Genomic DNA, 14,209 nt, shown 5'->3' on the forward strand with positions numbered 1-14,209 from the left:
ATCAAATGGTTTGGATTTAGAGCCACCAGTAGAGTTCACAAAGCCTCTGGAAGACCAGACAGTGGAGGAAGAGGCCACCGCCACGCTGGAGTGTGAAGTCTCAAGAGAGAACGCCGAAGTGCGCTGGTTGAGGGAGGGTCAAGAAATCAGAAAGACCAAGAAGTATGACACCATTGCTGATGGACGCAAGAGAGCACTTATCATTCATGACTGCTCTCCAGATGATGCCAAAATGTACACATGTGATGCTAAAGAGTTCAAAACTTCATGCTTCCTGGAGGTTACACGTAAGGAGGAGCTTTAATTTCAATCTTTTCAGTCACAAATTGTTCTAAGGTTCAGAATAAGGAATAAAGATGGTTGAATGAGATTTGTTAGCAGAAGAAGAAGTAAAATGTTGGAATGAATGAACGTTTGTCTTTGTATCAACAGCTCCTTATGTGGAGTTTACAAAACCACTACAGGATGTGGAAGTCAGAGAGAAAGAATCAGCCAGGTTTGAGTGTGAAGTCTCCCGCGAGTCTGCCAAGGTAAGGTGCTCAATCTATTCAAGGCCTGTTAAAAAGAATTTATTCTTAAAAAATTGCACTTTGGTCACATTTGAAGTGATGTTCACATCCTTGTTTTGGTTTAAGGTTCGCTGGTTTAAGGACGGCAGCGAGATCAGGAAGGGAAAGAAGTATGAAATCATTGCTAAAGGAGTGCAGAGAATCCTCATCATCCACAAGTCAGTGTTTGACGATGAGGCAGAGTACGAATGTGATGCCAGAACCTTCAAGACGTCTGGCATGCTCACTGTCATTGGTAAGGACCATTGGGACATCTAAAACTGTTCTGGCTTCATATTTTGTCAACTTTGTTGTCTTAATTTGACATAAACTAGAAGCTCCAAATGCATGAGTTTACTGTATGTGTTGAAACAGAGCCAGAGTGGCAGGGTAAAAACACAAATTCATAACTCTGTTGCTCCGTGTTTGCTCAGAGGAAGCAGCCACATTCACCAAGAACCTGTCCAATGTGGAGGGAACTGAGACAGACAGCGTAAAGATGATCTGTGAAGTTTCCAAGGCCAGTGCTGAGGTTACCTGGTACAGAGGAGATGAAGAACTGCCAGAGGGCGGACGCTACGATCAGATCATGGACGGTCGCAGGAGGATCTTGATCATCCAGGACCTGAGGATGGAAGATGCTGGAGAGTACAACTGCAGACTGAGCCCGACTGTCAGAACATCTGCTACCCTAAAACTCAATGGTAAAAAAGGAGATTAGATCATTTAACATTTAGTGGCTTTTAACTTAAGCTTTTACCCTTATCCTGTCCTTTCTGTCTTAATTTCTTCTTTTGCTCTGAAGAACTGGCAGCGGAGTTCATCTCTCGTCCTCAGAACCAGGAAGTGGTAGAGGGTGAGCAGGCTGAGTTCTCCTGCACAGTGTCCAAAGACACCTATGAGGTGAAGTGGTTCAGAGGTGAACGAGAGATCCAAGCTGGAGACAAATACACAATCATTAGTGAAGGAAAGAGAAGGGCTCTGATTGTGAAAAAATGTGACCTGAAGGATGAGGGTGGTTATGTTGCTCACATCGGCAGCGTTAAAGCTCCTGCTGATCTCTGTGTGATAGGTAAGATTTTCTTTGTCTTCTTAGCGTCTGGTTTTCATGACCTTCTAGCTGGCATTAACTGGTTCCTGTTCTTCTGCAGAAAAACTGAGGATCGTTACACCAATTAAAGACACAGAGGTGAAGGAAGGAAGCGAGATTGTGTTTAACTGTGAGACCAATACTGAGGGAGGCAAGGCCAAGTGGCTAAAGAATGAGGAGACCATTTTTGAAAGCAGCAAGTACATGATGGTTCAGAGAGACAACGTCTTCTCTCTGAGGATCAAAGATGCCCAGAAGGCAGATGAGGCCACCTATACTGTCTCTCTGACTAACAACAGAGGAGAACAGGCCAAGTGCTCTGCCAGCGCTAAAGTTGCAGGTAAAAAAATGTAAATTATGTGTCATCGGTGTTGGTCTTCTTCATGAAAGGTTGATTCTGCAATCTTCCATTGATCTTCACAGAGGAAAAACTCAAATTCCTGGAGCCCATTGAAGACATTGAGACTCAGGAGAAGAAGACTATCAGCTTTGTTTGTAAAGTGAACCGGTCTGAGGTGACCGTAAGATGGATGAAGGCCGGCCAGGAGGTGACACTCAGCAAACGCATTGTCTACAGAGCTGATGGACTCAAACACACCCTGACTATTAAAGACTGTGCCATGGAAGATGAGGGCGAGTACACTGCCATGGTTGGAGATGACAAGTGTGCTGCTGAGCTGATTATTAGCGAGGCGCCAACTGACTTCACAGGGCAGCTCAGAGATCAGACTATTACTGAGTTTGAGGATGCAGAGTTCACTTGCAAGCTGAGCAAGGAGAAGGCTGCTGTCAAGTGGTACAAGAATGGACGAGAGATCCGAGAAGGACCGAGGTATCTTTCCTACTTTGCAAGCCATGATATGTAAACAGAGCAACAGTCAAACTCAGCAGATCAGAGGCAAACTGAGCTGCATCATTACAAATAAGGTTTAAAAAATTTTTATGCAAACCTTTCCATATTATTTTTGCAGATATCATATGGAAAAAGAAGGCAAAACATGCAGATTGATCATCAAGGTGTGCAGACCAGATGACGAGTGTGAATATGCCTGTGGTGTAGATGAGAGAAGGACCAGAGCCAGGCTTTTTGTTGAAGGTCAGCTTCCCGATTCTACACCTAGTCATAGAAACTCAGACAAACTGCCTAATATTCACACTGGATCTGTCTTTATTTCCTGAAGAGACCCCAGTGGAGATCATCAGGCCACCACAGGACATGTTTGAACCTCCAGGCTCAGATGTCGTGTTTGAGGTTGAGCTCAACAAGGACAGAGTGGAGGTCAAGTGGATGAGAAACAACATGATCATTGTGCAGGGTGACAAGTACCAGATGATCAGTGAGGGGAAGATCCACAGGTTACAAGTCTGTGAGATCAGACCCAGAGACCAAGGAGAGTACCGCATTGTGGCCAAAGACAAGGATGCCCGGGCCAAACTGGAGCTGGCAGGTAAGTCCAGCCTGACAAAACTGTAAGACATTGCTGGAAAAATATGAAATGAATCCATTTTAAATTGTACCAACTTGAAACAATATATTCCTTAAGGCAGAGGTATTAATATCACTTCCCAAGGGCAAATGTCTTGCATGTTTAGATTTTTTTCTGGTTCAACATTTCTGAATCCAACGACTTCAAAATATTTTAAACTGGAATTACTCAAAGCTTTGCACTCCTCAAAAGTAGTTGGAAAATAACATCTGTTCTAAACTATTTTATTACCTCTGCAGCTATTCCAAAGATCAAGACCACTGACCAGAATCTGGTGACGGATGCTGGAAAACCCTTCATCATGACGGTTCCGTATGATGCCTACCCTCGTGCTGATGCAGACTGGTTCTTTGATGGCAAAAGCTTACCTGTTCAAAACATTGATACTTCACTTGACAAAACCGAGTACCGTCTTAAGAGCCCTACCAAGGAGGACCAGGGCCGGTACAGAGTGGTAATCAAAAACAAACATGGTGAGGGTGAGGCTTTCATCAACCTGGATGTGATTGGTAAGTCTGTGGGTCATAGGACACAAGATAATCTGCAGACTGGGACTATAGGATTTCTAATTATTTTTTGTTCTCTTCAGATGTCCCTGGGCCTATTAAGAACCTAAGGGTGGTTGACACTGCTGATGGTGAGGTCAGCTTAGCCTGGGAGGAGCCTGAGAATGATGGTGGCAGCAAGATTATCGCTTATGTGGTAGAACGACGCGATGTAAAGAGGAAGACCTGGACTCTTGCTACAGACCGGGCTGATACTCCAGAATACTGTGTCAGTGGTCTCCAGCAGGACTCCCTGTACCTGTTCAGAGTCTGTGCTCGTAACAGAGTTGGTCCCGGTCCTATTGTTGCCACTGACGATGCCGTTCAGGCCAAGAACAAGTTTGGTAAGCAAACACTAATAGTTCCTCAACTGTTTTTACAATCTCCACACTTTGTAATAAAACTTTTCTTCTATTTGTTGCCAATCTCCAGATGTTCCAGACGCTCCAGAAAATGTTGGCCTTGGTGTGGTGAACAGGTTTGGAGCCACTGTCAACTGGGAGCCTCCTAAGTTTGATGGGGGCTCAGAAATCACTGCATACGTGATTGAGCTCCGTGACAGAACCTCTGTGAAATGGGAGGCGGCCCTGGTGTGTGGAGCCAGTGATCGATCGGCTACACTGAATGACGTAGTGGAGCACAAGGAGTACATCTTCAGAGTTCGAGCTGAAAACAAGGCCGGAATTGGAAGGCCTAGTGCTGCAACCAACCCAGTGAAGATCATGGATCCCATTGGTGAGTGGAAGTTGTTCAAATGTTTGGTTCATTTATGTACAGGAATTAAAAAAAGTATTTTAGTCATAACAGTTTGGTACAAAAGAATCATTCAACAGTGCCTGAAAATACGATGTTAGCTTAAGAAAATCAATGAACTGCATTATTTTCTTCAAATCAGTCATCAGTTGTGAAGAATTCAACATCCTGTAGGGCAGGGCTAGGGTTATGTTTATACTGAGAAATACTCTTATGTCCTGCAGAGAGGCCAAGTCCACCTCTGAACCTGAACTACAATGACCAAATCAACACCGCTGTCACTCTGACCTGGGAAACCCCATTAAGCAACGGTGGCAGCATGATCACCGGGTACATTATCGAGAAATGTGATGAGGGCTCAGACAAGTGGTTACGCTGCAACGCCAGACTATGTCCTGACCTCTCCTACCGGGTACAGAGCTTCCCAAAAACTCAGTCAAACTTTACCAAATAATCCTGTTTATCTCCCTAGTGATCTTATATTTAGCTGTGAAAATTCACGCTCTGTGTTGTCTGCTAAACTCAAGGTTTCTGGACTAAAGCCTGGTCAGAAGTACCTGTACAGAGTGTGTGCTGAGAATGCTGCTGGTGTCTCAGATCCAGCAGAACAGCTTGGACCACTGCTTGCCGACGACCCACATGGTGAGACTCATTTGCCAAGTTGTTCTTGAAATCTTTTAATGTCAAATTATGCACTGAACAACAAACTGCTGTAGTAATTATTGCTATTGATATTTTGAGTCAAACTCTTCCAAGTGTCAATGAAGAAAACATTTTTCTTTCCACAGTTGGTCCAACCTTTGATCTAAGCGGCTTTAGGAATGGCCTGGAAGTTATTGTCCCTCAGCCTCTCACCATCAGGGTCCCCATTACCGGATACCCCACTCCCACAGCTAAGTGGAACTTTGGAGAAAAGGAGCTGACCACAGCAGAGGAGCGTGTCTCCATGGTAACAAAGCCAACGTTTACAGAGCTGACAATCTCTCCAAGTGTCCGTCCTGATAAAGGCACATACACCCTGCACCTGGAGAATGATGTCACATCTGTCTCTGGAGAGATTGAGGTCAATGTCATCGGTAAGTTCAGCTCTTATGTGCTCATATTGATTTAGGTAAACTGTGTTTTTGAAGAAGTACTAAATTGTTTTCCTCAAATCCTGTTTCTTTTTACTTTTGCAGCATGTCCAAGTGCACCCAAAGACTTTAAAGTAGCTGAGGTAACTCGGCACCATGTCCACCTGATGTGGGAGCCACCAGAACATGATGGAGGAAGTCCAGTTACCCACTATCAGATAGAAAAGAGAGAGGTTTCCCGCAAGACCTGGGCCAAGGTACACCTGAGAAGAATATCTGATTTCATTATGAGAGTTAAAATCGATGGATTAATTGTTGGATTAATGCACAATATAACATTTTCTTCAGGTTGCTACTGGTGTCATGGATCTGGAGCACACAGTAACAGATGTGATTGAGGGAAAAGAATATCTGTTTAGCGTTATTGCCTGCAACAAGTGTGGTCCTGGAGAACCAGCATACATAGATGAGCCCGTAAACGTCTCGTCACCTGCTAGTAAGTATGATCTCTCTTTGCGCCAAGAAACAACTTTAGAAAATTAGGTCTAATTCTTCAGGTCTAATTCTTGCAAATGCATGTCACTCACATATTCTTCTATTTGATCAAAATCTGTTTTTCTTCTAGCTATTCCTGATCCTCCTGAGAACCTAAAATGGCGTGATAAGAGTGGCAAGAGCATCTTCCTTTCCTGGGAACCTCCAAAGTATGATGGTGGTGCTCCGATTAAAGGTTACGTGGTTGATAAATGTCAGCGTGGGACAGACAAGTGGGAACCCTGTGGTGACCCCATGCCTGAACTCAAGTAAAATTAAACATTTTAATTAAAATATCAACAATCTGATCTGGGTAACCGGATATAATTTGAGATGTTTTTGTGACCACAGGTTCCAGGTGACAGGACTGATTGAGGGCCAGTGGTACGCCTATAGAATCAGAGCAGTGAACAAGTTGGGGGCCAGCAGACCCTGCAGGGCCACTGATGAGATTCAAGCTGTAGATGCTCGAGGTGCGGTGGTTTGTTCATCGTGCTGATTCTGCTAAATAGGATAATTAAACACAATCAGGAGACAGAAAATTAGCCTACAGTTAAAAAAAAAATTAAATAGTTTTTTCAAAGCACAGACTATATTATAAAAAACACAATTGACTTGACTATATTCTTTTAAAAAAATCTTATACAGAACCTCCAGAGATCCAGCTGGATGTGAAGCTTCTGGCAGGCCTTACTGCCAGAGCAGGCACCAAGATTGAGCTTCCTGCAGACGTCAAAGGACAGCCTGATCCTCGTGTAAAATGGACCAAGGCTGACTTAGTCCTACGAGCTGATGACCGTATAACCATTGAGACCCAGCCGGGACACTCCAAAGTTTCCATAGGCAACACCACCAGAGAAGACACGGCCACTTACATCATAGAGGCAGTCAACATCTGTGGACGCGCCACTGCCACCATTGATGTCAACATCCTAGGTACAGTCTTCAAAATTTAACCAACATAATTTTTCTGAGTTCTTTCTGTGAGGGTTACTCCTCTATAGAAAAACTGAGAAAATTATTTCTCATTTCTGATCAAATAGTTGATGGCAGCCTTGCCTCTAGGCACCTGTGGCTATAATCCATTAGCATGCCACCACTCAATGGGTCAATGACTGAATGTAGTCCGAATCGCTTTGGGGTCTTCTGGGCTTGATAAGCGCTATACAAGTACATGCCATTTACCATTTGTTTTTCACCTCAGATAAACCGGGCCCGCCAGCTGCCTTTGATATCTCAGAGATCACCAACGAGTCCTGCGTTTTGGCGTGGAACCCTCCCAGAGATGACGGTGGCTCACCCATCACCAACTACATTATTGAAGCTCGTCAGTTAGACAAAGAGGAGTGGGTCAAATTGTCAGCCACTGTGAAGGATACCACCTTCAAGGCCTGCAAGCTTATTGCTATGAAGGAGTATGTCTTCAGAATCAGTGCTGAGAACCAGTATGGCATTGGCATACCTACAGAGCACACACCAATCATTGCAAAGTACTCTTTTGGTAAGTTGTCCTATAGCTCAACCCATCACTCAGCAAACTATGTGACGCCTGAATTTTTGTATAAATAATTTTTCTGTACAACTATTTTAGATCCGCCTGGTCCTCCAACCAGAGTCACTCCTTCTGACATTGCCAAGGATGCAGTGACACTGACCTGGTTTGAGCCAGATGAGGATGGTGGCAGCCCCATCACAGGATACTGGATCGAGAAGTTTGATCAAGAGAGCGACAAGTGGATACGATGCAACAAACTGCCCATAAAGGACACGACTTTCAGGTATTTAGGTTTCCAAAGCAGTGAGAAGCATTAATCAGAAGAATTGTTAATACTACTAATCTCTTTGGTTCCAGGGTAAAAGGTCTTCCCACCAAGAAGAAGTACAGCTTCCGTGTTTTGGCAGAGAATCTAGCTGGACCTGGAAAACCAAGTGCAGAGACAGATCCTGTGCTTATCAAAGATCCCATTGGTATGTCACAAGTCTATCAACATCATAAATCTGTTACTTTTGAGGATTTAAACCACTAAATCATATGACAGCAATTGTAGTACAGTGCATTTTTTTTTGCACTTGGAAACTGTTTTTTCTAAGATTCATAAGAGATACAAGAAAACCTTCTAAAATGAGAAGTCAGGGTTAGGGTTCAGTTGCTACTAACAGACAGCAACATAACAGTTAGCAAATGATGCTAGTTTATGGACTTGCATCTAGAGGTGCTCAGATAAGGTGGTAATTCATACCCAATTCGTTTCCAATTTCCAAACGAATTGAATTCACCTTAAATTGTCAGAGTAATGTGAAAATCATAAAACACTGAACTCTTTGTTAGATCCTCCATGGGCACCCGGAAAACCTGTTGTCAGGGAAGTTGGCAAGACCACTGCCTTGTTAGCATGGACACGACCGGAGCACGATGGCGGGGCAAAGATTGAAGGTTACATCATTGAGTTCCAGAAGACTGGAAGCGAGGAATGGATCCGTATTGCAGAGGATGTTCCTCAGACAGAGCACCAGCTGCAGGGTCTGATGGAGAAGCAGGAGTACTCATTCAGAGTTAAAGCTGTCAATAAAGCCGGTGAGAGTGAACCCAGCGACCCCAGTGACCCTGTGGTCTGCAAGGAGAGACTCTGTAAGTCCTGCACAGAAACTGGCAGCAGAAGATTCTCTATGGAAAGGAATTACATACTGGACTAATATTCTGTGTTTTCCATATGCAGACCCTCCATCTGCTCCTCAGTGGCTGGAGGTCACCAACGTCACCAAGATCAGCGCTGATCTAAAATGGCAGGCTCCAAGCAGTGATGGAGGTTCACCCATCACAAACTATGTGGTGGAAAAGAGAGATGTGAGGCGGAAGGCCTGGCAGACTGTTGACACTACCATCAAGGAGCTCAAATACTCAGTGACTCCCCTCAATGAAGGATCCCTCTACGTGTTCAGAGTTGCTGCTGAGAATGCTGTTGGAATGGGAGAGTTCTGCGAGCTGGAGGATGCAGTTCTCGCCAAGGATACATTCAGTAAGATTTATGAATATTAGTTACCCTCAGTTGCCTGTTCTTTGCTTTTTTTCTAGTGATAACTCATTATGTGTTTTTTATTTGCAAAATATCACACTAATATACTGATGTTCCTTAGAAGATATTAAAACAAAGCCAGTTCAGGAAAAACAACTTTTTTTGGAGAATTTAAAACTCCATTGCCCTTTTACAGCAACTCCTGGACCTCCATACGCCCTAACAGTGATGGAAGTCACTAAGAGACATGTGGAGCTCAAGTGGGAACCTCCAAAAAGCAATGGTGGAAGACCTATAACCAAGTAAAATGACTATCAAATGTAGCATTTAGTTAAAAGACTTAAGGATAGCTTTCTATTTAAAAAAGGATGGCAAGTGTATTATAGGTTAAGCAGAATTTTTTTTCTTCACAGGTATGTGATTGAAAAGAAAGAAAAGGTTGGAACTCGATGGCTGAAGTGCTGCAAGACTCCAGATAAACAGACGCAGTTCAAGGTGACAGATGTTGATGAAGGATCAGAGGTGCAGTTCCAGGTCAGAGCTGAGAATGAAGCCGGAGTGGGAGATCCAAGTGAGCCCACTGTCATCCTCACCATCGAGGATCCAACAAGTAAGAAACCTTCAGGTTCTATTTACAACAAACAATACTGTCAAGCTCACTATTACAGCTGAATCATTTTCAGAATGTTGTTTTTTCTAAAACTTAGAAATACTATTTTAAATTGCTTTAGAAAAATCCTTATGTTGTTTCCTATCAAAAACAAACATCTTTGTTGAATAGAAATACTTGTAAGTTCTAATTTGTCAGGGCCAAAATTTTTCGTACGCCTAACTATACAGGATTTGTTCAAGGAACAGGAGAGAGAGATATTCTTCATGGAATGTTTTCAATTTAAGACTGAATTAAAATTCCTCCAACTAATTATCAATGAACCTAAAGGAATAAATTTTAATTCTGTTTTAAACATTGCATAATCTCTGCCCAGGTCCTCCATCTCCTCCTCTCGATGTGGCCATTGTTGATGCCAGCAGGGAACACATCAATGTCACCTGGAAACCACCAGCCAAAGATGGCGGCTGTCCAATAACTGGATACCATGTTGAGGTGGCAGAGGCTCGTCCAGAGCTCAAGTGGCTAAGGGTAAATGCCCGGCCCATTAAAGAGCTGAAGTTTAGGATTGATGATGGAATCAAACCAGAGAAAAAGTATGTAATTAGAGTTCGTGCCATCAACTCTATTGGTGTAAGCGATCCCTCTGAAATCTCCGACAAAGTTGCTACCAAAGATCCTGACTGTAAGTATTGACCGACTTTTCGTTTTAAAGCGTTACAGAAGTCAGAATGAATCCTCAATAATTAACATGTCTTCTGGCCTGCAGGTGCTCCAACCATGGATCTGGATGCACAGGATGTGATTGTGGTTGAAGGTGAGAAGCTGCATCTGAATATCCCCTACAAAGCGATCCCAACTCCAAAGATGGTTTGGCAGAAAGACACAGTAGAGTGCAAAGCCGACGACCGACTCTCCATGACCGTTGAGATGAACAGCGCTCACCTGGAGTTGCTGAAGTGCCAGCATGCTGATGCTGGTGCCTACACCATCACTCTGGAGAACAGTCTGGGAACTGCTACTGGAACCATCAATGTCAAAGTTATCGGTATGATACTTCAACTCACGGTATACACCAGTCCAATCATTATCAACATATCTGCTGTGAATTAATATTAGCAAAACAATTATTTTTATTCAAAACAACTTACAAGCTAAACCCAGCTTCAAATACATTTAGAAAGCCAGTCAGGTCCATTGTTTCAATATTTTTTTCTGGCCTCCTGAACCTTACAGGGCTCCCTGGTCAGTGTAAAGACATCACCTCCAGCGATGTCACTAAGAATTCCTGCAAGATCAGCTGGGAAGCTCCCGAAGACGATGGAGGCACACCTATTGTCAGCTACACTCTGGAGCGCCGAGAAGCATCCAAGAAAACCTACATGCCCATCATGTCAGGGGAAAATGTCCTCACCTACAACACTAAAGACCTTTATATCAACTGTGAGTACTACTTCAGAGTGAAGGCTGTCAACAAGGTCGGAGCAGGAGAATATTTGGAGCTACGCAATCCGGTTCTCACAGAGGAAATCAAACGTAAGTTCTGGTTTTCAATGAATGTGAACAGATTTTGAAAAATTTGGATGACAGTTTTGGATTTTATATTCATACCTGTGTTTATGGTGGCCTATTAATAAACTGTGTTCAACTAAGCCTGGTGGAAGTAGATCAGATACAAGATCAACTATTTGCTTCTTCAGTTTACACATCATGGTCCTTATGTCTGACAATCATCAAACATTGTAAACATATGTCATTTAACACACAGAGAAACCAGACCCTCCCATCCAAGTTGAGGGTCATGACCCCACATCCAAGTCCATCACAGTCACCTGGAAGGCTCCAGACTACGATGGCGGCTGCCCAATACAGGGTTACATAGTAGAGAAGATAGAGAAAGATGGTGACCGCTACGAGAGGGTCACCCCAAGTCTGGTTCCTGGTTTCTCCTATGTAGTGACTGGCCTGAAAGAAGACATGGAGTATCAGTTCAGAGTCCGAGCAGAAAATGCCGCTGGAGCCAGTGAGCCTTCCCGCAGCACATCACTTATAAAGGCTGCAGACCCTGTTGGTACGTAAAGCTATTTGGATCTATTTTCACTGAAGGAAAACGTTTTCTGTTATATGCTACATCACTTTATTTTTACTTTCAGATAAACCAACAGTCACACTGCATGCACGTGTGCAGTCCGGCCTCTGCATTAAGAAGGGTGAGGAAATCCGCATTGATGCTTACATCTCCGGCTCTCCATATCCCAAAGTCACCTGGCTGAGAAATGAGGAGGATGTGACCAAGGAGCCTCCCAAAAAGATTGTTCCTGTGTTAAAAAAGAAGAAGACCAAAGCCAATGTTTGTTTCCTTTAAAAAAAACTTCAATGGTTTTCTTCTATATTTGAAATTGTTTATTTACTCTTCACTTTACTTTGTGCAGGTTCCAGAACCAGAGGAGGAATTTGTGACTCCTCTGCGTGAACGTCTTGGTCTGGATAAAACCACAAAAGGCCAATCTGCTCTGATGATCCGTGACTCTCTCAGGGTTGACCACGGCAACTACACAATCAAGGTGGAAAACACGCATGGTGTTGCTTCTGCCACCTGCTACGTCAATGTCCTGGGTAAGGACATCTGCATAGCTATTTAGCCTGATCCTTCTTGTCTCTGGTTTCCTGAGTAGAAACTTACAGCTTACAGATGTTTCTGTTTTGCTCTTGAACTTGAAGACTAATTTTGCTCACTTATTCAACAGACAAGCCTGGTCCTCCAATAAACTTCACCTTTGATGAGATCAGGAACACCTCTGTCATCTGTAACTGGGAGCCTCCTGTGGATGATGGAGGCAGCGAGATTCTGAACTACATCCTTGAGAAGAAGGACAACAAGAATGATGAGATTGGCTGGATCACTATCACCTCCACCCTGAAGGGCACCAGTTTCCCTGTCACCAAACTCATCGAAGGGAAGGAATACATCTTCAGAGTAACAGCTGAGAACAAATATGGCTGTGGTTTGCCATGCATCTCTGATCCACTTGTCGCCAAGAACCAATTCAGTGAGTAAAGGCACAAAAATATATATATTTGCTGCAGAAATTAGACAGTAATATTTCAGTGACATCTATTGTATTACTAAACTCATCCTTCCCAATCAGATCCTCCTGATGCTCCCAACACTCCCAGAGTGCATGAGGTGACAGCAAACTCCGCTCACATCTCCTGGCATGAACCAAAGGACAACGGCAGCCCGATCCTTGGCTACTGGATTGAGAGGAAGGAGGTGAACAGCAAACACTGGACCAGAGTTAACCGGGCCCTCCTCAATTCTCTAGATGTGAAGATCACTGGACTGATGGAGGGACTCACCTATATCTTCAGAGTATGCGCAGAAAACCTGGCTGGCCCTGGGCCTTTCAGTGACCCCACTGAGCGCATTGTGGCCATGGATGCCATTCGTAAGTTCCTGTCAAAACAATCAAGTGAAAATGTAGGAAAAGGGTTTGGTGATAGTTTGAAAGTTTGTTAGACTTTTTTCAGCTTGAGATATTGACTTTAGCAGATGTCAGACTATATCATGTTTTTTGTTTGTTAAGCAAGAATCTTGTCTGTGTTACCACAGTTCCTCCTGGGCCCCCCACTCCATGGGTTGTGGACACTGGCAATGATTCTGTCATCTTGGCCTGGAAGCCACCATTGTACAATGGTGGAGGCGAGATCCTGGGATACCACATTGAGAAGGTCCTGAACAATACCTGACTTTCTACATTTGCAGCCTTTAATGTAATACTAAGGTCTTATATGCTGAACTCTGGTTGTACAGGTTTTGGTTGGAGAGAAAGAATGGAGTCGCTGCACAGAATTCAGGTGTAAAGAATTAACATACACAGTGACAGGCCTCACTGAAGGAGCAGACTATTACTTCCGGGTCCTTGCTATCAATGATGCTGGCCCTGGAGCTCCTGGTCTCACTGAACCTGTAACTGTCAAAGAGCCCCAAGGTATGATTTGTTCTCATATCACCACTGTAAATTAATGGCTGAAAAGATAATTTATTTGGGTGTGTTATAGAGAGCATTTAAGGTGTTGCTTTAATACTTCCTTGACTGAAATAGTTAAAAACTATTTAAACTTTCTTGAAATTATTTCAATTCAGAGTTTTACAGTGGAGGTAAAATATTGGAGCTTTTATAACCATTGCTGTCATTTCTTCTTTACTGAACGTATCCTACAGAAACTCCTGTTGTGGAATTTGATGACTCTGTGAAGAACGGCGTCATGATCAAGGCCGGTGACTCACTGAGGCTTCCTGCAGTGGTGACGGGCCGACCTCAGCCAGAGGTAAAATGGGCCAAAGACGAGGCAGAAATTGACAAAGAGAGAATGATTGTGGAGACAGAGGGCAAGAAGAGCAATCTCTTCATCAAGAAGTCTGTGAGGGCAGATCATGGAAAATACCAGATCACCGGCACCAACAGCAGTGGCACCAAGACCGCAGAAACCAGAGTGGACGTTATGGGTCAGTAATTCAAAAGTATATCATGAAACATGTTAATCCTATTGC

At 43.6% G+C, this 14,209-nt stretch overlaps 1 protein-coding gene across 1 annotated transcript in view; it reads left to right on the forward strand.

Moving 5' to 3' along the window:
• LOC102230320 (titin-like) overlaps window positions 1-14,209 on the forward strand; it is a 163,867-nt gene that overhangs the window by 79,028 nt on the left and 70,630 nt on the right. Inside the window, exons 87-124 of the mRNA XM_023337299.1 lie at window positions 21-287; window positions 433-530; window positions 636-804; window positions 983-1,252; window positions 1,354-1,620; window positions 1,700-1,978; window positions 2,062-2,470; window positions 2,610-2,734; window positions 2,820-3,086; window positions 3,365-3,634; window positions 3,715-4,014; window positions 4,103-4,405; window positions 4,648-4,835; window positions 4,951-5,065; window positions 5,212-5,499; window positions 5,602-5,753; window positions 5,845-5,992; window positions 6,122-6,299; window positions 6,382-6,503; window positions 6,679-6,966; window positions 7,235-7,531; window positions 7,622-7,808; window positions 7,883-7,998; window positions 8,360-8,659; window positions 8,748-9,047; window positions 9,241-9,346; window positions 9,458-9,654; window positions 10,031-10,339; window positions 10,424-10,702; window positions 10,891-11,190; window positions 11,423-11,725; window positions 11,808-12,004; window positions 12,087-12,270; window positions 12,402-12,704; window positions 12,804-13,103; window positions 13,268-13,386; window positions 13,469-13,646; window positions 13,880-14,164. Of these exons, the coding sequence (XP_023193067.1) occupies window positions 21-287; window positions 433-530; window positions 636-804; window positions 983-1,252; window positions 1,354-1,620; window positions 1,700-1,978; window positions 2,062-2,470; window positions 2,610-2,734; window positions 2,820-3,086; window positions 3,365-3,634; window positions 3,715-4,014; window positions 4,103-4,405; window positions 4,648-4,835; window positions 4,951-5,065; window positions 5,212-5,499; window positions 5,602-5,753; window positions 5,845-5,992; window positions 6,122-6,299; window positions 6,382-6,503; window positions 6,679-6,966; window positions 7,235-7,531; window positions 7,622-7,808; window positions 7,883-7,998; window positions 8,360-8,659; window positions 8,748-9,047; window positions 9,241-9,346; window positions 9,458-9,654; window positions 10,031-10,339; window positions 10,424-10,702; window positions 10,891-11,190; window positions 11,423-11,725; window positions 11,808-12,004; window positions 12,087-12,270; window positions 12,402-12,704; window positions 12,804-13,103; window positions 13,268-13,386; window positions 13,469-13,646; window positions 13,880-14,164 (8,763 nt within the window). The remainder of the gene's footprint in view (window positions 1-20; window positions 288-432; window positions 531-635; window positions 805-982; window positions 1,253-1,353; window positions 1,621-1,699; window positions 1,979-2,061; window positions 2,471-2,609; window positions 2,735-2,819; window positions 3,087-3,364; window positions 3,635-3,714; window positions 4,015-4,102; window positions 4,406-4,647; window positions 4,836-4,950; window positions 5,066-5,211; window positions 5,500-5,601; window positions 5,754-5,844; window positions 5,993-6,121; window positions 6,300-6,381; window positions 6,504-6,678; window positions 6,967-7,234; window positions 7,532-7,621; window positions 7,809-7,882; window positions 7,999-8,359; window positions 8,660-8,747; window positions 9,048-9,240; window positions 9,347-9,457; window positions 9,655-10,030; window positions 10,340-10,423; window positions 10,703-10,890; window positions 11,191-11,422; window positions 11,726-11,807; window positions 12,005-12,086; window positions 12,271-12,401; window positions 12,705-12,803; window positions 13,104-13,267; window positions 13,387-13,468; window positions 13,647-13,879; window positions 14,165-14,209) is intronic.

The sequence above is a fragment of the Xiphophorus maculatus genome, chromosome 7 (genome assembly GCF_002775205.1).
Source record: "Xiphophorus maculatus strain JP 163 A chromosome 7, X_maculatus-5.0-male, whole genome shotgun sequence".
NCBI lineage: Eukaryota > Metazoa > Chordata > Actinopteri > Cyprinodontiformes > Poeciliidae > Xiphophorus > Xiphophorus maculatus.